We start from the raw sequence: 22,140 nt of genomic DNA on the forward strand, positions 1-22,140 counted from the left end.
GATGCTCCCTGCAAAAGCAGCTCCTCATGCTGCACTAGACCCTGTGTCAGAGGATATAGTGACTGAAAAGAGGTTGATGTTGCATATCCCTATTCCCTCTTATGCCTGATAATCTGAGGCTTGGATATGGAACAAAAATAGAAATTAGAGGGAACAGGGATATGCATCATCATCCTCTATGATTGGCAAGTAATAGAAGGATTGACTAGACCTGGTATAAGCACTAGGGTCCAAGTATCAAGTCACACTTATATCAGATGGGGCAGGCTGTACTCACCATAGCAATTCAGGGTATAGTATCTTGCATTTGTGCTGAAGGATGCTGAATGATACTGACATCTTTCTTTGTTTAGATAACAGCTAATGCATGTTTGTTTAAAATCATTTAATGCTATTCTGCAAAAAAAAGATAAAAACAGATTAACTTGAAGTTAGTTTCATTAAATTGCAATTATGAAGAACTCCACCCAAATTGGCTTGGATTAAATCTATTTCATTTTAAAAGGTTACACAATTGGCAACACTTCTTTCTACCCTGTCCTGTTTTCAACTGGATATTAAAGTAAGAATTAACTACTGTAGCACAACTGTTCCATTATAACAGGAGTGGCTAATCTCCATGGGATGGATCTGGTTCCCTAAAGCAAATTTTTATGCCCCTTCCAATACTTACTGATTTGTGGGGCTACAGCAAACACACACACACACAGTGCTGAAATGTGCTGAGAAGGTTAAGCCTTTCTGCCCCCTGCCTTGATTGAGATGCAAATTGCCCCCTCCCTTGCCAGCAGATTATTGTCCTTCTCCTTGCTTATCAATCGGGAGACAGCAAAGGCACAGGAAGACCTATGCCAAACACAGAAAGCCCAGGCCAGCACCTCCACAAGGATACATAAAAGAGCAATAATTTATTTCTGGAAGTCCAACATCCAGGGCAGGAAAGGTTCACACCCATGGTAGGCAGGGGACCTCCCAGGACTGGTTCCCAGCCCTTGGTCCTACAGTAAGGAGCTGCCTCCTCCAGAAGAAAACAAGGAGACTGCCTCCTGGTGCCCAAGAGTGGGTCCCTGCAAGCTAGCTGGCTTCCTTCACATTGAATAATTTCGGGTTTTTCCATGCTCATCTCTTTTTGCATGCTTTTCTTTCAAAGTTTTGCTACATTATTTTCAGCTGCATGAAGAACTTTCTGTCTCCATGGTGTTCCAGGTTCCTCCATGTTGTACCATCTGTATCACAGTAAACATACTTTTTATTCCCTTTGATGAATCATTTGAGAGCTACAGCAACCTTCTTCCCATTGAAGATCGCTCCATTACTATATGGAAAAATGTGGATTTCTAAGATAGCCATGCACCCACCTGCTAGCAGTTCATTACAGCACATATTTAGCTAGCTAACCTGTGACTGTGTCGTGTTAAACCTCATCACTCAGATCCTACACACCCAGCAAAACGAAGCAAAAACAGCCATGCAATTTCCCATTATGCAAAGTCCATCAAATCTTGACACCATATGCTGTTACATTTATAATAGAACACATTCCAATGACGAACCCTATTTGGCGATCAGAAATATAGGGCGATCAGAAATATAGGGTTGTGTTCAGAGGTGCTCTTCTGTGAGTGGAAGGCCTCTTTGCACAGGTGATGGGGTGGGATTTTTTTCTGATGTACTGTCAGATTGTTCCATGAGAAAAGTGAACTGAAATCCAGCAGAAGCTTTCCATTAGTGCAACAAAGCTTCACACAAAATATTGCACAGAGTCTTGTATAAAGTCTGAAGATCCAAGGTTGCATCAAGTATATGTTGCATGAAATCTTCCACTTTTTGGGTATTTCTAGATCAAACCCACTGACTGACCAGACCAAAGGATCATAAAATACCCCATTCTGAGCATCACCAGGCCTCAGGCGTTAACAACATTCTGTGTACATCCCAAGCTCTTTAACTTATCATGTTCTGTAGAGCAGATGGAGTAAACTTCAAAACATTCTCAGATCATTATCACAGCTTCAAAAATATCAAGACAAAACAAGCTATCTTGGTTTAATGCTAAAAATAACTTTTAAAAACTAAAAATATGATATTGTCTTAAAAGAACAAAATATCATATTGGGTTACAATAAAAATGTGGCGAAGCGGAATCTTACTTATACAGATGTCTTCCTCCTGGCGTATTTTCAAATTCATTACTGATAAAGTATCTGTGAAACAAGCAAACAAGTTACCAACTGATTGATCAATAAATTGTGAAATCGCCATTCCGATTTTAAAAATTGCCTGGGGTGACACACAAAATATGAAATTATTCAAATGCACAAGCAGATACAAAAGACAGCTATAAAATCAACCTACATATAATGCCTTGCCATAGCAATGCTGTAAGACTAACTTGCATTGGCAAAGTTGGTTTTTATCATTGCTAAGGTACCGTAATTCTAACCTGGAAAAAAAGAAAGAAAGGACTGCACCAGATCCCATAAAGAATGCAGCAGACGAAACAAAAACAAAACTGCACGACTTACTTAATAAGTAATTTCCAGCACTCACTGATCTCCATCAGGGGAATTTGTCCAACTTGACATATCTTTTTTATTCACGTCTGAATAGTATTGTACAAATTCCTCCAGAAGCTGATCAGTGAAACACATTAGGAATTTAAAAAGTACTGCACTTCATTGGCTTTGCCTGCTGTATTATTTCTAGCTTTCTAGTTGAATGGTAAAAAGGTAAAGGTAAAGGTACCCCTGCCCGTACCCTTGACAGACTCTGGGGTTGTGCGCCCATCTCACTTAAGAGGCCAGGGGCCAGCGCTGTCCGGAGACACTTCCGGGTCACGTGGCCAGCGTGACAAAGCTGCATCTGGCGAGCCAGTGCAGCACACGGAAACGCCGTTTACCTTCCCGCCAGTAAGCGGTCCCTATTTATCTACTTGCACCTGGGGGTGCTTTCGAACTGCTAGGTTGGCAGGCGCTGGGACCGAGCAACAGGAGCGCACACTGCCGCGGGGATTCGAACCGCCGACCTTTCGATCGGCAAGCCCTAGGCGCTGAGGCTTTTACCCACAGCGCCACCCGCGTCCCTAGTTGAATGGTAATGAATGCTAAAAAAAAATTAAAAAAAAATGGAAGCTGGGGTGGGCGGACAATTTTGCATAGGAAGAATAGTGGATGGAGAAAGGAGTCTGTGAGCCAATAGGGCACTTCCAAAAGAGAGAGAAATGCTATGTTAAGCATTGGGTCTCCGTAACATTCAGTGATCCACTATGCAGCATAATACTAAGCTTAGATGAACTTGATTCAACACAAAAGTTCCAAATTCAATAAAGGTTAGTGGTACTTAAACCTCACTGAAATCAATGTGCTTAAGTCAATTGCAATTTAACAAGTCCCTCACTTTAGCTACATCTGGCTGGAGGGCTTAGAAATGACACAAAAAAAATCAAGGGACATCCACGCTCAGCCTATCTGACAGACATAATCTGCTAGGCACCTGAGTTGGTTTCCAAGATGGCTCCTGCTAATCCAAATGGGAAGACTTGGGGCGTGCAGAATTAGTTTGGATGGTACAGGCTAAATTGATGGACTATACAGAACTGGCAAAATTGACATATAAGCTATGGGACAAGGATAACTGTGACTTTAAAGATGAATGGGAACCCTTTACAAAGTATTTGAAGATGCAACAAAGCGAACTTGACTCCTTGGCTGCCTTTGAATAAACTTTCACAAACTTTTTATTGATGATAATCAGCTAAATAGTTTGAGGATCTATACAACTGTGTAACAGGCAGAAAACAGCATTCTTAGAAAACAGGCTTTTTTAAACATTACCCTCCCTTTCTCCACTAAACTTAAAACTAAGTTTGATGAATACTCACATGAAGTTATTCGTTAAAGCAGCTATGCTGATTACTTCCCAATTTCCAGATGTAATGGGCTTCATTTCCTAACATATAAAAAGGGTAGATAAAAATGGAATTACATGATACAAGAACCTAAATCCACAGTGATTTATTTATATATCTGTTACTTACCCCTGTGCTATTGATACCAATGTGGTGGATGTGCTTATAGCCATCTGTGTTACTGATGATTTTGTAGTAGCTATCACCGTCAGGCGCAAAGTAAGGCTCAGAAGGTTGAAACTGGGGAAACCAACAACAAAAAATTTGTAAATAAACAAGGTTGTTTTTTTAAAAAAAAATGGCTTTAATGTTTATATCATTTTGTAAGTTGCTTTGGGACACTTTTCCTTTTTTTAAAAAAAATGGGAGCAATACATTCAATCAGTAATATAAGCTTTGGGAATCCTTTAAATATTCAGCTTCATTAAAGACCTACATTGGCTCCCAGTACGTTTCTGAACACAATTAAGTGTTGGTGCTGACCTTTAAAGCCCTAAACAGCCTCGGCCCAGTATACCTGAAGGAGCGTCTCCACCCCCATCGTTCAGCTGAGGTCCAGCTCCAAGGGCCTTCTAGTGGTTCCCTCACTGCGAGAAGTGAGGTTACAGGGAATCAGGCAGAGGGCCTTCTTGGTATTGGCGCCTGCCCTGTGGAATGCCCTCCTATCAGATGTCAAGGAAATAAACAACTAGCCGATGTTCAGAATACATCTGAAGGCAGCCCTGTTTAGGAAAGTTTTTAATGTTTGAAGTTTTATTCTGTTTTTAGTGTTCTGTTGGGAGCCTCGCATGGTCGGTTGGGAGCCTCGATCGCATGGTCGGTGGTTCGAATCCCCGTGGCGGGGTGCGCTCCCGCTGCTCGGTCCCAGTGCCTGCCAACCTAGCAGTTCGAAAGCACCCCCAGGTGCATGCAGATAAATAGGGACCGCTTACTAGCAGGAAGGTAAACGGCGTTTCCGTGTGTGCTGTGCTGGCTCGCCAGAGCAGCTTTGTCACACTGGCCACGTGACCCGGAAGTGTCTGCGGACAGAGCTGGCTCCCGGCCTCTAGAGTGAGATGAGCGCACAACCCTAGAGTCTGTCAAGACTGGCCCGTACGGGCAGGGGTACCTTTACCTTTACCTAGGAGCATCCCAGAGTGGCTGGGAAAACCCAGCCAGATGGGTGGGGTATAAATAATAAAAGTATTATTAATTATTATTATTATTATTCATTGACTAGTGATCAAGGATTTCTGGAAAATGCAAACGCTGCAACGTTTTTGCAGTTCATGATGGAATAATCTGTTTTTATTCTTCAAGGGGGATAATATAGCTAGTGTCTTAAAGAGTCAACAGAAGAAAAACGGCTTTATATATCATGGCTAAAATTTTAAGTGAGTTATGATTTATAATCTGGCTTCACCCTCTCAAACAAGACCTATTCTGGCAGCAATATTATCCCTAGATATTTCATAATGAGCCCTATGCAATTAGATTTATCATCTTATTGAAATGCTGTGTTCGAGATGAAGGAGGCTGTCCTGGCAGGGGAGTAATTGCAAATAAATATTACTGTCTTGCATTGACTTGAACAGGCAAATTATACTTCTGTTTATGACTTCTATTTATTTTAATGCTCCCAAAGTGTCTGCTGGCTATAGCATTGTTCATGTGTGCACAAATTATTTAATAAGGAATCATTTATCAAAAACTACTAGAGATAATTGCTTTAGTTATGGTAAACAAGTGATCAATAGAGGAATTACTTCAGTGCACTCCCATCTACCAGAGAGCTTATTTAACTGTATTACACAATTGGCACCTAATATTTATGTCCACACACACTGCTAAAATTGACAAAATATTAGTCTATAATATGCTGTGACAAAAAGGAATGAATGCAAATAGATGAAATATTAAAAGTAGTAACATCAGCAAGTTTCATTGCTAGTTCAATAAAACGACTAGATCTTTCCTATGGCAAAACATCCTGTTTTCAATATGAAAGCAAAAAGACCCTATTCATAAATCAATGCAAACACAACTTTCCCTTTGCTAACGTATTTTATTATCCAAAATCACTCCAGGTTGCATCCAGTGTGCCTTTATCTCAGTAGGAATAACTTTAATTCTTGCAAGTCAGGGAACCAAGTTTTTACTGATCTCTGCTAGTAAGCTGCTTAAGCCAGCATTTTCTCACCTCCCCTCTAAAAAATTGCTGCTGAGGAACAAGCTCATGCTCAAGAGCAGGATATGGTAAAGAGAAGTCCACAAGGTAGGCGGGATCAGTGAAAATAAAGTGCCGTGACTTGAACAAACCGAATGCAGCACCACCATTCGGTATAGTCCTCCTAAGAAGCAAGTTATGTACATTCCAAAGAATGTTGGCAGCTGCATTTCTAGGCTCCAAAAGCAGATCCATACAGCAGCAAGTGGCATTCAATAACATGTCTGGCAACCTGGATCCATTGCTCTAAGGCAGGGATGCAGAACCTGCAGCCAATCAGATGCTGTCATATGACAGCTTCCACCATCCCCAATTATTGACTTTACCGGCTGGAGCCGATCAAGTCCAGCAACATCTGGAAGTTCCCCTTATTTGCTCTAAGGAAAATATTCATTGGCGTAGCTGTCCAAGGTTTCCCATTATTTCTAAGCAGCCTCCACAACATTCCTGTAATAAATCTTGTTGTTATCCATAGCTGTACATTCAAAGGTATTATGCAAAGCCATTGGTGGAGAATCTGTATAACTGAAGGTTTTTTAAATGAATGAATGAAAGCAAGGCTTGCTAATTAGCCAATAGGCTGCACCTGCAAAGCCCTGTTGCAACTTTGCACGTGCCACTGGTCAGCTGGTGCCTGCTGAGTGCTCTGCCTTTACCAGTGTGCATTGATTTTGAAATGGCTTGCAAAGGTTGACGGCTCTGCCAGCTAGAAACAGTTGCCCACCCCTGTGACATTAAAGCAACCTTTGAAATATCATAGTGAAATGTAGCTGTGCTATGCTGATGAAATTCTGTCAGTTGGAGTGCATTATCCAACAATGGGGGGGGGGGGAATCAATTATCCTCCCTCCTTTCTAGTTTATATTGCACTCACGCTCGTTTTTTTCCACCTTCCTTTTGCATAACTGTTCGCCACATATGCAGTCTGCTCATCACTTTACTTACTGATACTTTACGATGTAGAAGCAAAATGTGTTAGCTGTAAGGTCTCCCTGATCAAGTTTGACAGCAGGTGGGATTATCTCCCATCTTTGTAGGGTAGATTTTTTTTTATCCCTGCTGTCTCCTTCCTCACTTTGTTTCTTGAAAGCTCTTTTTTTTGCCAGGGGGGAGGGGACGAGAGGAATTTAAAAATTGTAAATATGCATGGGAAAGCTTCCGTTTCCTACTTCTAAGCTACACCTTCCAGTCCTTGTAAAGGTAAAGGGACCCCTGACCATTAGGTCCAGTCGTGACCAACTCTGGGGTTGCAGCGCTCATCTCACTTTATTGGCCGAGGGAACCGGCATACAGCTTCTGAGTCATGTGGCCAGCATGACTAAGGTGCTTCTGGCGAACCAGAGCAGCGCACAGAAACACCGTTTACCTTCCTGCCTATTTATCTACTTGCACTTTGACGTGCTTTCGAACTGCTAGGTTGGCAGGAGCAGGGACCGAGTAACGGGAGCTCACCCCATCGCAGGGAATTCGAACCTCCGACCTTCTGATCAGCAAGTCCTAAGCTCTGTGGTTTAACCCACAGCGCCACCCACGTCCCTAAAGTCCTTGTAGACCAATGCAAATCATAAACCTTTAAGAAGGACTTTTAAAAAATGAAAATCTTGAAGAAACTTGGAAAGAATATTTAGTGTTCCACCTGGGGGGCGGAGGTGGAATGGACCAGTCTTCTTTTAGATGTAATGTGTAATTGATAATTAAACTGCATGTCATGAAGCAGCAGCAGACAAAGTTGTCCTTCCATCTGGAACATCTATGTTCTCATTTGCTATTAGCTCCACTAGTGTTATGGACCCATGTTTAAGGTACAAATATGGGCCTTGAGACTCCACCAGGGGACAAAAAAGCTGGGGAAAGTTTCCCTTTTCCCTTTGCCTCATTGCAAAAAGCACCTTCTTAACTATGCTTTGCAATGGAAAAGGACCCATGGAGATATCGTTGCACATGGCTGCAGTGTAGCATGTAGTTTGGCTCCCAGAAATATAGTACTTACTCTGCCAACCCAGCCAGTTTTACTCTCGAAGTTACGCTGTTTGTCCTGAAAGGGGAAGAGAAAGGAGATATCCACCATTATAACAGGTGCCTATCAAGCAATACCCTTCTTGCCCCTCCCTTACTCTAATGTAAATAGTTACAGGATTTTCTTTTCCCAATGGCTTCTTTCGGAAAGTTGACCCCCAACCTACCCTTTCATACCTGTGGACATTGCCATGCTCCACTTGTGTAGTCACAGATTCCAAGAACTGAAAAATTTTGAATTCTTTTGAGCCACTGCAGACAGAGTCTCTCATTGGTCACCCATGTTACAACACTCAGGTAGTGATCCCTAGAAAGGATAAAATGGTGCTAGGCATCTATTGATATACGTACACAAGATTGAATTCTAAAAACTCATAGCTACCATTTGTATTTATCTGAGCATTAAAGCTCTATCACAATTGCAATACTGGCTACATTTCATCTGGATTTCTGCTAATGCTCTGACTATGTTATCCCTGCTTCCCCGCCCCTCCTGATGAAGCAGCAATGAAGTTCTAATTGCCAATGGACCCTTGACATTGGGCTGCAACTCTTAAAACAGTATCTCCTAGTCTTAGGCTGAACGTTTAAAAACATTGAACAAGGATTGTTGACATTCTCACAATTCAAAAGAGGATGCTAAAAAGGGTTATACTTTCCTTCTTGCACATTTAAATGCCAGCTTAAGTGTTTCACGAAACAGAGCCATTGAAAAATTGTGTGCAGATTTACTCCAGCTTGTTGAAATAGATAAGCTGAAATTCCACTTATAGCAATAGCAAATCACTATTTATAGGAAACCTCTTGCGACAGAATAATAGCTTGCTATAATATTAACAAATAACATGGAACTATAAAAATGTTGAAAAGACAACTTTTACATATCAAACTTCTGCCAGAAATAGTTTTTACTATATTTACATTGCTGTCTTTAATCAGTGCTCTGTTCTGCTTTATTATATATTGTTGCTCAACAAAAGGAAACTGTTATAGCAGCTTCAAACGTAAGGCTTGTTACATAATTTGGACTCACCCAGATGATATGCTACTCGGCGCAACAATTTCATCGGAACTGATCTGTGGAAGAGACTGGGTATTCACAACAAATAGCCTTATGGTTGGATTCTTCGCACCTGCCTGAAAGAATTAATACATTTTATATCATGATGACATCTGTACATAACAGCAATGCTTGTTTATTAAAGCACAGTAAGCTTAAAAATAATTATTCTTCAGCTGAACATTTAAATGTTAGAATTCAGAATAGCATGGTATTCAGAAATATGCCAGGTAACTTACGGATTTACAGAATTCTGAGGTTACTACAGGTGAATGTGTCTCTCTTATCTCCTTCTGATCTTAGAAAACATTAAAGTTTTGTTCCATTCCAAAAAAAGAGGCATGGAAATATTACCTCAGACATTTTTTATTTATTCATTTATTTATTCTGAGTTTTTTCTCTTGAGAGAAATAACAGCTCTGTGGGGCTTGTGGGGATGCTATTATCATTGGAACCACACATGCAATTCAAGCTAACATGTAGCTTATGCCCTATAACAGTCAATTTTACTGAAAAAGAAAAGAGCCTCCAGCTACTTATTGCCAAACACATTCAGGAATGCAATCCCGAGTAGTAAATAGGACAATATGATGATCTAAGCCCAGTTTCATGTTAATACAGAGATCTCCAATATCCCCAATTATTTTAAATGCAAAAGATGAGTGACCCAGAATCCTGAGGAGGAGAAAGGAAGCTCTCTCCCTCTTTTCTAAAGACCATTCAAATGCATTTTCCGAAGGTAACAGACCTAACAGCCAATGAAGAGCTGCTCTTATCACATTCCTACTCTGCCCCAAGACAAGCCATTTCAGAAACTTAAATTCCAAAGTCTTAAATTGCACTTATTTCCTGTTTCCCTAGTGATAATAAAATACTTCAATGCTGCCAGATGCTATTGACTTAAGTCGCAGTAATCACAGCAAGCTGTTGAGGAGAGACAGACAATATTTTCGTTAGCAGCAACTGATTAAATGTGAGTATTCTCTTAATCAAAATGCTCAACAACTATGTTTAATAAATAACACAGACCTTAGGATACGGGATTTTAATGGTCTTTGGATATTGCAGTGTATCTTCTGAATAAAATGAATACTCAATAACAGGAACTCCAGTATCGTTAATCTCTGCATATGCTAAAAAGCTGCCATTTGGAGACCACCACAGAGCAGAATGGGTGCCAAACATTTCCTCTGAAAGAGATGCAAATGTGTTCTTTTGAAGCAATAGTAGCTGAGTTGGCTTCTGCCTCTGAAACATTGTTCTTATTAATTTGTATATAATTTCAGATGGAACTGTAGCTGCTAACATTCAGATGCCTTGCCCTGTCTTGCGACCAACACAATAACCAAAGCCTCAGAAATGCCTTTTTATAGAAATAAATGTGTTATAAAAATCTGGCTTCAATAATTAACGTAAATGCTAGCACTCAAAATCATCATTTATTCTGACACTGAAAATCCAAACAGTTTACCAAAGACAATTGTTTCTTTCCTAGTCTGTAACATTTCCACATGCATCCTTCCTAATAAGGCACAGTCAAATGAGAAGAAGACAGTTCTAGTGCCAGTTACAAGCCAAACATTTTTAAAATGTAAGGGAAATACCAGACATTATCAATATATCGTATTTAACCTTTAAGAAGTAGTGCCCGAGTTTGCTTTTTTCTTCTTCTTCACTTTTATGTCTTTTAGATTGTAATCCTGCAAGAAGGGACCATTTTTTGTGCATTGATCACGTGCAATTTGCCTTGGGAGTCTTTTCAGATGAACAGCAGAGTAAAAATGCAAGACCCCTGGGATTAGATGGGATCACATATATGGCTCTATTAAAAAAGTTAAAGGGATGTGCAGGAGAAAGTGTTCAACTCTCTTTTCCACCTGTGACTTCTCCGTAGTCCCTCTACCACCAACACTTTTCTTTCGCAGTCATATTTATCTCAGAAGCCAGCAAAACAAAAAAGGCATCATGGAACAGAATTAACAGGTATTTAAAAACAGAGCCACATCTGTAGTTTAGGCCTGAGTAAAGATTGCCCAAAATGTTTAGAATGTAATTTGCAATTAAACTCAACATTCGTTTGGAACAGAATTTGCCAATACCAAAAAAGTGGGGGGCACAACAGATTTTCACTGAGTATTTTCTACCTCCAAAGGATGGATAGGAACAAAGATAATGCTTGCACTGTTTTATCTTATCCCCCCGCCCCGCCCGTGTGTGTGAAATACAAACACAAGGTGCATTACAAGGGCTAGTATATTAAAGATGCTTCTTGAAGGGACTAATCATGAGTGCCAAATCACTACTGGCAGTAGTGAGTGAGGAATACCCATGTACATGAAATGTGGTGAATGCATCGGAACCACTGGATGTCAGTAGATCATGCAAGATTCATTTCAAATAACACTTCGAACAATGGTGTGGAGGATCACAACAGTGTCCTTCCTTCTCTCCCTTCCTGCTCAGCAGCACAGCAGTAGTCTTTTTGCAGCAGCAGCAGCAGAACTGCCACTTATTTGGAGAAGTGGGGGCAAGGTGAAGTGGGTAGCAAATTCACAGCTGTGTGATTGGGCTCTCTTGGTGCACCTGTGCAGTCCTGATCTCACTGCTGAATCACCCCATTCCCCTCCTGATAAGCAGTACAGACATGTGCAAGCAGATTAGAAGTTTCCATTTCTAATCTCAGGCAAACCATTGTTTGCTCTTTCGCTGAAATGTAGCAAACTATAGTTTGCAATCAAACCAGGACCCCAAAGCATGACTGGGATTATTTTACTGCATGCTATGCGTTGCCACAATTTTTTTTAAAGCTTCTGATCTCCTCCACTTGTGTGAGGATGAGTGGGGAGAACACGAGGTTGAGGGTCACAGCAGCTTATTCTCATTATAGACAACCATGGTTGCATCTGGATACAGTCACTGCCTCTTATAAATTCTGCATTTAGGTTGTAATATGGCAATTACCTTCATAAACCCAGTCTGGTATTCCATTAAAAATTTTGTTTTCTTCTCCATTTTTAGTGATCTGCACAGCGAGGGCATCTGGTGCTGTTTTCACATAAATGTTGTTATGCCAAACATAAGCCTGCCATTAAACAAAAACATTTTTAAAAAATCACCACGCTAGCTGCATAGCTCTTCACTTTATATCAACCGAATGACTTCTTTTCCCTTTCATTTGACACATTTGTAGACACACTGATTGGTTTTTTTCCACCCACCATCTAATGATTTATTAAAAATATTTATAAGCTGCCATTTAGGGTCAAACCACACTCTCCCCCGCTGAACAGTTTAATGAGCACCATTAGTTCCATTTTCAGAGAAGGAGGTGCCTGAATCATTTTTATAAAGATTAGATAATTTCACGGAGGATAAGGATGCCAGTGGCTACTGGACAATGTCAGAGGCTGTATGTTTACAAATTCCAGTTGCTGGGACTCACAACTGGGGAGAGTGTTATTGTCCTGCTTTGGGGCTTTTCAAAGGCACACCTGGTTGGCCACTATGAGAACAGGATACTGGACAAAACGGGCCTTTGGCCTGATCCAGAGGCTCCTCTTAAGCTGTTATGATTCAAGGGAACTGAATGCAGCTCAAATGCAAATCTGCCATCTGCTTAACTAATTGATAGTCTAGGCTACATGGTGACAATACGAAAACTACTATCACACTTATGAACATTGTTGACTTTGGTATAATTTAGGCATATCTGAATGAAGCTAGTGTGGCCTACAATGGTTACTGACCAATGACCATGTCGTTTCCTTCTCCCCTGGCTTAACCTCCCCCTCCCACCCTGTCCTTTTCTTTCCCCTCCCCCCAAAAAACCTTAACTCTTCAAAACCTGAAATGGAAAAGAATGCTATATAAAGGAAGTAAAAATCATGGAAATGCTCTTAATCTGTAAAATCTGCTGTCAAGGACAAGATCCAGCAGAGAAGGTACAACATTCTCAGAAAAGTAACTAATGTACAGAATATAGATATGTGCACCCTTTTTAATTAATTAATTTTTAAAGAAACATGTGGACCTGAAATAATTAAAACCTTACTGCCAATATGCAAAGGCCCTTGGGTGCAATCCTGAGCCTTTAAATAAAATCAATGGGAATTTTGCCACTTAACTTTTATGGTATGGGTTTGGCTACAAGTGTTTCACTAACCAGTTTGTGACCAACAGGTGCCCAGGATACGTACTGGATCTCCTCGGGAATTGGGTTGACCTGTACTAAGGTACTACAAGAAAAGAAAAACACAAAGGGTAAAAGAAAAGGGAAAAAAGCAACCATAATACTAATACTAATAATATTACTAAGACTAATACTCTTATAGTCTGGCTAGCCTGGCATGAACTAAAAAACCCTTTGCAGGGTAACAATAGCAGTTTAATAACACAGTTGTAGTAGTAGTAGTACTGACCCAGCAGACACATCATAGATGTAGTATGACGCATTGTATGAGTGCCTCCACACCTGCAAGAGAAATGTTTGCACATAAGGAAAACACCAAGACAAGCTGGAAGGCACACCAAGCTGGCGTTCAAAATCCTTTTCCTAATCATGTTCTTCTTATCTACATTTTATTTAATATAATCTTAAAACCAAAGTCTCTGGCAGGGGCTGCATGCAGACCTCCAGGCATGGTTATCTGGCCCTCATAACACTGACCAGGCCTTGCCCGAGGGCAACACCCTATCACCAGCCCTGCTTTGCACCCCTTGTGCTATGGTCTGCCTGTCTTTGATGAGCTCTTGAACTCTTGCTTGTCTGGCTGGAGGGTGGAGGGATGCATGAGTGTGTGTTGAAACTAGCCTACTATACAAATACAACATTTTACATTCATTTCTCTGCTTGCCTATGCCTCTGGCCCTTCGCACCACCGGAATGTGGCTCTCAAGCTGGAACAGGTTTCTCATCTAAGGATTGGAAGTGTATTTGCCCACACAACCCAAAGCTTTCATAGGGTGGTCAGAGCACTCTAGCACCAATGGCTTCACAGCCATGGGACTATGTGCTTGAGCATGGCCAACCCACACAAAACCGAGAGAGGTCCTAAGACTGATCTGCACCATCCCTTTAAAACACGTGACTTCCAATGAATCTCAGGAACTATAGTTTCTTAAGGGTGCTGGAAGCTGTAGCTTAAAAGTGGAGTGGGGATGGAGAGGGAGAAATCATAGTACCCAGGATTCGTTGGGAGAAGTCAGATGTTTTAAGCAGGCATTGGATGTGCTTTAAATGTGTGGTGTGGATCTTCCCAGAGCACTAAATAGAAAACTTGAAATGAAAGAACATTTGCAGTTCCTCATGCAGGAAACCTCCCATTTAAACCAATTTGATTTTTTTTACTTTAAATAATAAAATCTACCTGTATTATATGACATGATTGCATCACAACCCCATCATCTGCAGCAGTCATATTGTTTCCCATTAGTTTAAAGGTAAAGGGACCCCTGACCAGTAGGTCCAGTCACAGACAACTCTGGGATTGCGGCACTCATCTCGCTTTATTGGCCGAGGGAGCCAGTGTACGGCTTTTGGGTCATGTGGCCAGCATGACTAAGCCGCCTCTAGTAAACCAGAGCAGTGCACAGAAACACCCTTTACCTTCCCGCCAGAGTGGTACCTATTTATCTACTTGCACTTTCGAACTGCTAGGTTGGCAGAAGCAGGGACCAAGCAACAGGCGGTCACCCTGTTGCAGGGATTCAAACCGCCGACCTTCTGATCAGCAAGCCCTAGGCTCTGTGGTTTAACCCACAGCGCCACCTGCATCCCTTTAGTTTACTCCACAGCAAATTATTCGATGAGAAAGGTCTTGTAACTATTTTTGTACAAAAGAAAATTGCAATATTTAGTGCTCCGTACTGTCTACTTTTATATTGTGTTAGGTTATTCCACCACTGCCAAATCTGCCTATTCATATACCCTGCAGCTTTACATTTTTGGTCACTGCTTCTGTGAGTACAGTCATACCTTGGTTTTCAAGCAGCCTAGTTCTTGAACATTTTGGTTCCCAAACGACTGAAACCTGGAAGTGACTCTTCTGGTTTTTGAATGTTCTTCCAAAGCCGAATGTCCAACGGGGCTTCTGTGGCTTCCGATTGGCTACAGGAGCTTCCTGCAGCCAATCAGAAACTGCACTTTGGAAGTCGAATGCTTTGGAAGTTGAACAGACTTCTGGAATGGATTCCATTTGACTTCCAAGGTACGACTGTACAATTTAAAGACTTGTGCTGGTAGTTCCCCACCCCCTTACGCTACTAGACTATGAAGATGAGCTTGACAGGAATGAGTCCCTACCCCCTGCCTATCATGGAGCTGGAGAGATAGGCATGGGACCTTGGTGTTATTGCGGGTAATATGCTTATCTTAAAATGGCAGTGTGACATTCAGTGCAAAATCAAGCATACGGGTAGCTGTCTAGAGGTGTGGGTCAAAAGAGACAATAAGCTTTTTAGCAACTAACGTTTAGTTGCCCGTGCTTGTTGCGCTTAATGATTATTTATACTTCTTTATAGCTGCAGCTGTATTATCAGCAACTGTCCCCCGCCCTTTTTAGCAAAATTGATTTGTATTTTTGAAGTAAATATATTCATTTAATTGTTTATGCCAGCAGCAACAGCCCACCCCAAAGAATCTCCCTATTTTTCCAATGAACGAGAAAGCAATTAGTCACCCTCTTGTTGCTACTACAATAAACATCCCTCCCAACTGCATTTCCCCCCAAAATAAAAACAAATATCCAACACTGGACTACGCTGCAGGATGTGTGCAATGCAAAGTAACTGGCCAAAGCATGTTGGTGTTAAAAACATTTCCCCAGTCCTGATATATCAAAAGGCCCAAGTGAATCAATATTGTACAAAACCTGGAACTTTTCTACTAATATGAAAGAGATGAAACAAAAGAGAAAGTAGGCTGTCACTGGTACCTTCTCATAACTGTATCGCAGAAGAGCAAATTTTCGGTCAGGGGACAATATGATCTCTGAACTATTGTAATGGGTCTGTTGACAAAAGAAAAAGGCACTAATAGAAAGAAACATATATGAATATATAAAAGAAAAATGCTCAAACTGTAGCTGTTTTGACGGGAGAAGTATGTGGTATTCATAAAAACTTACTAAGGTGGCATTTGACAATATTTCAGATTCTGTTCCATCATCAGCATTGAAGAGTAAAAGGTTGTTTTCTGCCGTGTGGAGATACTGATTTCCTAAGGGAAAATGTAGGAAGCCATTCAGTAAGACTCAGCGATGAGTAGTACTCATGGGGCACCAAGCTCTCCATGCCTACTTCCTGTTTCCTGGGGAAGTGTGTTTGTTCCGCCAGGCTGCTTCAACTTAACTTAAAGACACTACCTGTTTGCCCAAGCATTTAATACATGAATGTTTATTGGAATGTCATCAGCTAGCATTGGTTTTAATTCTATTTTAGATTCTATATATTTTTAATTATTGAATCTCAAGGTTAGTATTTTTGTGATGTCCTCTACACTAGGCTCCTGTTGGAGTAAAGGCAGTATAAACATGAAAAGTATTATTATCATAAATAATAACATTGTATCTGAATACATAGTTAATGTATTCAGAAATTAAAAAGATGCCCCAGTACCCGTTCTCTTTCTTTGCACATATTTTGCAAACAACTTTTTTTCTTTGTATCACGTATCATTAGTAGCCCTAATGCAGACAAGAAATGCATGCCCATTACCTGAAACCCATTGTAAGTTGAAAGATTTGTATTGAAAATCACCACTTAAATAATCTTGTAGAGTAAATGTCCTGCGGGTGTCAGGAGAACCTGTCAATAAAAGGAAAAAGGCAAGATTGCTTGTGTTGGATGTCATCATCAAAAGCAAATCCATTTATAGCCTAATCCAGAATATACCATTTGCAAATAAAATGCCTTGATTACAATCATGCTTGCAACGATGATATGAGATTTGGGGTTTGTACCATCACTATGGTCTCTCATGATTGAACCCCACCAAAAAAGAAGCCTTATTGAAAAAGTCAAAGAAAAATTTATAGGTTCAACTTCCCTCTCCTTCATTAATTATTCCAAGAATAGTAAAATCACCTAACATTTCTAGATAGAAAGGCAAAAATGTGATGAGTTGCACAGCACTATTTTGAAGTACTAAAGGTTATAACTACTTTGGACTAGGATAAGGACAAAAGTATAGTGCAGCAGAAAAACATGCAAATCTGTTTATACCCATTTTTCATATAAATTCTGCTCCCATTAAACTTTATACTTAATATGAGCAAATGAGTAATGCTAGTAATGAGATGTTTCAAAACAAGCAACATCATATATGGTGTTGCTTAAGAACTCTAAGAAACCAAGAAATTAGTTTTGAAAGCTTCAGTCTCCAAACTCAAAAATTATTCAAGTTACTTTTTTCTCCTACTAATTCCCAAGCAGAGCTGGGCACTCTCTGCTAATTATAGAGGGCTAGAGTCTTGTACTCAGTGCTGCTTGGGAATTCCAAGAAACAAAATAAATAAATAAAAATCCAAAAAAAAATCAGTGCAGTTTTGAAAAAGTTCAGTCTGCTATTTCGATTCCAAATGGTGTCCAGTTGTTTCCAAGCACAGACAAAAACCTGCTCATTGATCTCAAGAACCATCATGTATCATTTGGTTAAAGTCAATGCAGATTTGAAAGGTTCAGTCCACCATACTGATTCAAAGTAGCCTCTAGCTGTAGCCAAGTACTGGGCAGAAGAGGAAGCACAGTTGCTCCCTGATCTAAGGAACCATCCTGAAAAATTTGGTTACAATATCTTAAGAGGTGTTCAAATGCATAACAAACAACTTGCAAAAAGAGAGAGAAAGAAAGCTGATTGAGCTTTAGTATGTAGTGCCATGGTTTTCCCAGTAGTGATGTATGGAAGTGAGAGCTGGACCATAAAGAAGGCTGATCGCCGAAGAATTGATGCTTTTGAATTATGGTGCTGGAGGAGACTCTTGAGAGTCCCATGGATGGCAAGAAGATCAAATGCATCCATTCTTAAGGAAATCAGACCTGAGTGCTCACTGGAAGGACAGATCGTGAAGCTGAGGCTCCAGTACTTTGGCCACCTCATGAGAAGAGAAGACTCCCTGGAGAAGACACTGATGCTGGGAAAGATGGAGGGCACAAGGAGAAGGGGGCGACAGAGGACGAGATGGTTGGATAGTGTTTTCGAGGTTACCAGCAGGAGTTTGACCAAACTGCGGGAGGTAGTGGAGGACAGAGGTGCCTGGCGTGCTCTGGTCCATGGGGTCACAAAGAGTCGGACACGACTAAACGACTAAACAACAACATGTAGTGCATTGTCCTTTATTTTAATATATAAGGTCTTTTTGAAAAGGGTGAACAATTAGGTATAAGAAATATATCAAGCATATTACTGCCATAAAGCAGTATGTTACAATAACCATAATATTTACATGCTAAGTAAGGATGAATGGTGCAAAGAGAAGATATATGCAACCTGTACTAAAGCTACATCTTACTGCATGTGTTTATTCCTTCTCATAACCAGCAATATTTTAGAAGTAGTTTCCTGACAAATGGTAAACAAAAAGCTGGACTAGATAAATGCAACATAAATCATGCTAGCAGCATTTTAAATTAAAGTGTACAATGAGTTAAACAGCAGGCAATTCTTATTCAGGATCTTGCATTCTGCAACCTGTAAAACAAATGAGCTGCTGTGCTTACAGAGTTAAACTGCTAAAAGTGGGAGGCTGCAATGACCAGCTTTTTGCCCCTTGTCTCTAATACAGCACACACTATCACACAAGTACCACTAGGTATTGGGCAGATAATATTACCCCAGGTGTGGAGTAGCAGAAAGAATTACAAAGAACTACCTTTGCAGTGCAGCATCCTACATCAGATATTATTATAGCAAAAGAAAAAGAAGGGTTGCCTAGAAATATTCAGTTTTCTCCTTGTGTAGGTCATGAGAAAAGGAAAGCATACATCCCATACAGAATGCATCATCTTATGTTGTGGCAACACTGTGTGGCCAGATCACCCAGCAATCAGGACCCTCCATGGCTCTTCTCGAAGCAGCAAGCACATTCTCTTAGTCTACCACTATCCCTACCTGAGCTTTTCTGATAGTAGATAGCACCCTCAAGAGAACGAGCAACTCACACGCTTACCAAAACCAAACAAGAATGTTCCACATGTGCTTACCTGAAAATCAGAACACCAATTCCAACTTGAATAAACAGGTAGCAGCTCTTCACTGCCTACAACTAGTGCCAACCAAGCTTTTAAGTTTTTAATGATCTTACAGTACCAGGTAAACAATACAAGGCATCTTAAATTTAATCAATACATCATGAGCTGCAGTGATATTCCTACTCAACTGGGATGCAAATATAAGATTAGCATCTTATATTTAAGTTGGCATTTCATCCAGATTGAGGTTTGTCTTTTTACAGTTTAGCTTATGCCATTTTGTTTTGTTGCCTGGTGCTATGTTTAGTTTCTGTGCTGATATTTTTCAGGCTACCACAAACGTACATAGTTCTTGCTCGCTTGCTCTGCATGTGTGTATGCCACCATGAGCATGGTTTGAACTATGGGAAGTCCAGTCTGCTTATGCACATATTGCATACCTGAGTTCTGAATTTTATCTGAGATATTGATTCCTGGATTTTATCTGTGACACTGATCTGTAAAGTAAATAAAATCTGTAAAGCAAAGAAAATAGAGTAGTCTTGTGCAAATGGCCAGGCTTCTTGCACCTTTAACATTTGTATAGAAGAGAAGATTTCAGTAGCTGCAAACTGAAATTTCCTCTTCTATTCAACTATTAAAGGTGCAAGAACTCTGTCTGTTGTTGCATTTGCCCAATTATCCGAATGTCTACTCAGTTTAATGTAGCTTATTCCAGTTTGCATCTGAATTGGAACTATTTAAGCTGTTTTTTTTTAATTATGGAAGAGTTTTTAACTGTTGTTAGTTTCCTTGTTTGGTGGCTATAACTGTTTTATTGTTTGTAACCCAGCCTGGGACCTCATGGTAAAGAAATTTCACTGACAAGCAAACTTATTCCTAAGCAAGTCTGTTCAGGACAGTGACCTCAAAAACCTGATGTTTAAGGGGCGAAAGAGAGCACCAGAGCGCCTCTGTACTATGTCTTTGATTGCCTAATTTGTATTAGCATTCAGCTGATTACTATTTCTCTCTCATTTTTCATTCTTCCGCCCCACCCATTTTGCAGGAAATTAAGAACATTTGTGTGAGGAACTGATACCAAAAATAAGGAGAAGTGGTGTAGGAGATGCCTCACACAAAACTGCATACTCAAAACACAGCATTAAAGCACTGTAAGATGCAAATGTTCTACTCTACATAATGTACATATTTGGCACTCATAGCTTTCTTCCATTTTTTTCAATGCCGTGTCAACAATTCACTGCACAGTCAGAAAACAGGAAGGCTGATCTGAGCAGAGCACCAAGAACTGGCTAGCAAGTAGCATCTGAAATGTATTATCTCTACTGTCTGTGAACACAGAAGTGTGACTCCCAAAACATATTTCAGGTTCCTTTTATGATAGCTTTATCATAAGGCCCCTGCCTTGTGGAGCTTTATCATAAGGTCCCTGCCTTGTGGAGGTGCCATCAGCTGGAGTTGGTAGCTGCAAAGCTAAACTTTTCTGACTTGATATAGCAGCACTTTGTATATGGGAGCGAGGCACACACAGTGAGGCTCCATAATATATGCACACAGAAGCTCCCAGGTTCAGGTTTTGCAAATGTCAGGTAAGGAATCTCAGGTAGATGAGCTAGGAAAGGATGCAACTGAAATTCTGGTTAGCCACCACAAGTCACGGTTGCCATAGTGAGGTAGATAGAGTGTTATCTCAATTTAACGTAACAACATGTTACATTATTATATAACACCAGGTATCTCTGCACCATCTAAGTCTTCTAACAGCAACTGCACACCAATTAAAGGACAAATAACAAATTGTTAACAAAATAGCAATATCTGAACATATAATTGTTAATGTTTGATGTTTTATTGTGTTAATATTTTGCTGGGAGCCATCTAGAGCGGCTGGGGTAACCTGGTCAGATGGGCGGCATATTACTGACATCAGTATACAATTTGGAGTCTTTTATAGTTAAAACCTATGCACATCTACTCTGAAGTTATTTCAATGGGCCTAATTACCAGGTAAGTGGGCCAAGGATTACAGTCTTAATGTTCCGTCAGTATGTTTCACTTTTTCAAGTATTCATGCAATCTTACATGCAGTTATGGTACTGTAAATCTACAAAACAGCATTAAGGTATAATTACCAATGCCTTACATAGTGTGAGGCTTGCACATACATGTCTCCATGGCCATGAACTTAAACTTACTTCCCCTTGCACTAAATCAGAACCCTCCCTCAATAGGAAGCACATTTCATATGAGACTGTCCTTAATCTTCCCAAAGCCTAGCACATCTCCAGATTGACAGCATTTTCAAGAAAAGATCCAAGCATACACCAGGAAATTAAGGTTTGCACAATTAAAGTGGATTACAGCACTCCATCACCCTAGGAGCACAACAACAACCTTTTTTTATTTAGATCCCGCCCATCTGACTAGGTTGCCCCAGCCACTCTGGGGGGCTTCCAATGCACACAAATGTATCTACACATAATAAAACCTTAAACCTTAAAAAACTTCCCTATACAGGGCTGCCTTCAGATTCCGCTTTAAAAAAGAAACAGACACAATCCTTCTCAGAAAGTGATGTGTACATGCACAGAGAAGTGTGGAATGAATGAATAATGGGAATATACTGGATGTATAAGCAAAACCTGTAAGCAAATCAGGATGAATGCTATTTATTGTGTAACCTCCCCACAAACAAAGCAGAATGAATGCCCAATGAAGTCTGGTAGCAGGGCCCCTGTAACATGTTACTGATGTGATAACAGT

At 40.4% G+C, this 22,140-nt stretch overlaps 1 protein-coding gene across 2 annotated transcripts in view; it reads right to left on the reverse strand.

Moving 5' to 3' along the window:
• The window catches only part of DPP4 (dipeptidyl peptidase 4), a 51,192-nt gene that overhangs the window by 24,571 nt on the left and 4,481 nt on the right, over positions 1 to 22,140 (reverse strand). For both annotated transcript variants that reach the window (XM_028747098.2, XM_028747089.2), the window contains exons 3-16: positions 16,903 to 16,992; positions 16,314 to 16,405; positions 16,122 to 16,196; positions 13,608 to 13,660; positions 13,352 to 13,424; positions 12,151 to 12,271; positions 10,219 to 10,379; positions 9,163 to 9,266; positions 8,307 to 8,436; positions 8,104 to 8,148; positions 4,037 to 4,147; positions 3,881 to 3,948; positions 2,151 to 2,204; positions 278 to 396 (exon numbers count right to left, since the gene is read on the reverse strand). In XM_028747098.2, coding sequence (XP_028602931.2) covers positions 278 to 396; positions 2,151 to 2,204; positions 3,881 to 3,948; positions 4,037 to 4,147; positions 8,104 to 8,148; positions 8,307 to 8,436; positions 9,163 to 9,266; positions 10,219 to 10,379; positions 12,151 to 12,271; positions 13,352 to 13,424; positions 13,608 to 13,660; positions 16,122 to 16,196; positions 16,314 to 16,405; positions 16,903 to 16,992 — 1,296 coding nt within the window. The remainder of the gene's footprint in view (positions 1 to 277; positions 397 to 2,150; positions 2,205 to 3,880; positions 3,949 to 4,036; positions 4,148 to 8,103; positions 8,149 to 8,306; positions 8,437 to 9,162; positions 9,267 to 10,218; positions 10,380 to 12,150; positions 12,272 to 13,351; positions 13,425 to 13,607; positions 13,661 to 16,121; positions 16,197 to 16,313; positions 16,406 to 16,902; positions 16,993 to 22,140) is intronic.

The sequence above is a fragment of the Podarcis muralis genome, chromosome 1 (assembly GCF_964188315.1).
Source record: "Podarcis muralis chromosome 1, rPodMur119.hap1.1, whole genome shotgun sequence".
NCBI lineage: Eukaryota > Metazoa > Chordata > Lepidosauria > Squamata > Lacertidae > Podarcis > Podarcis muralis.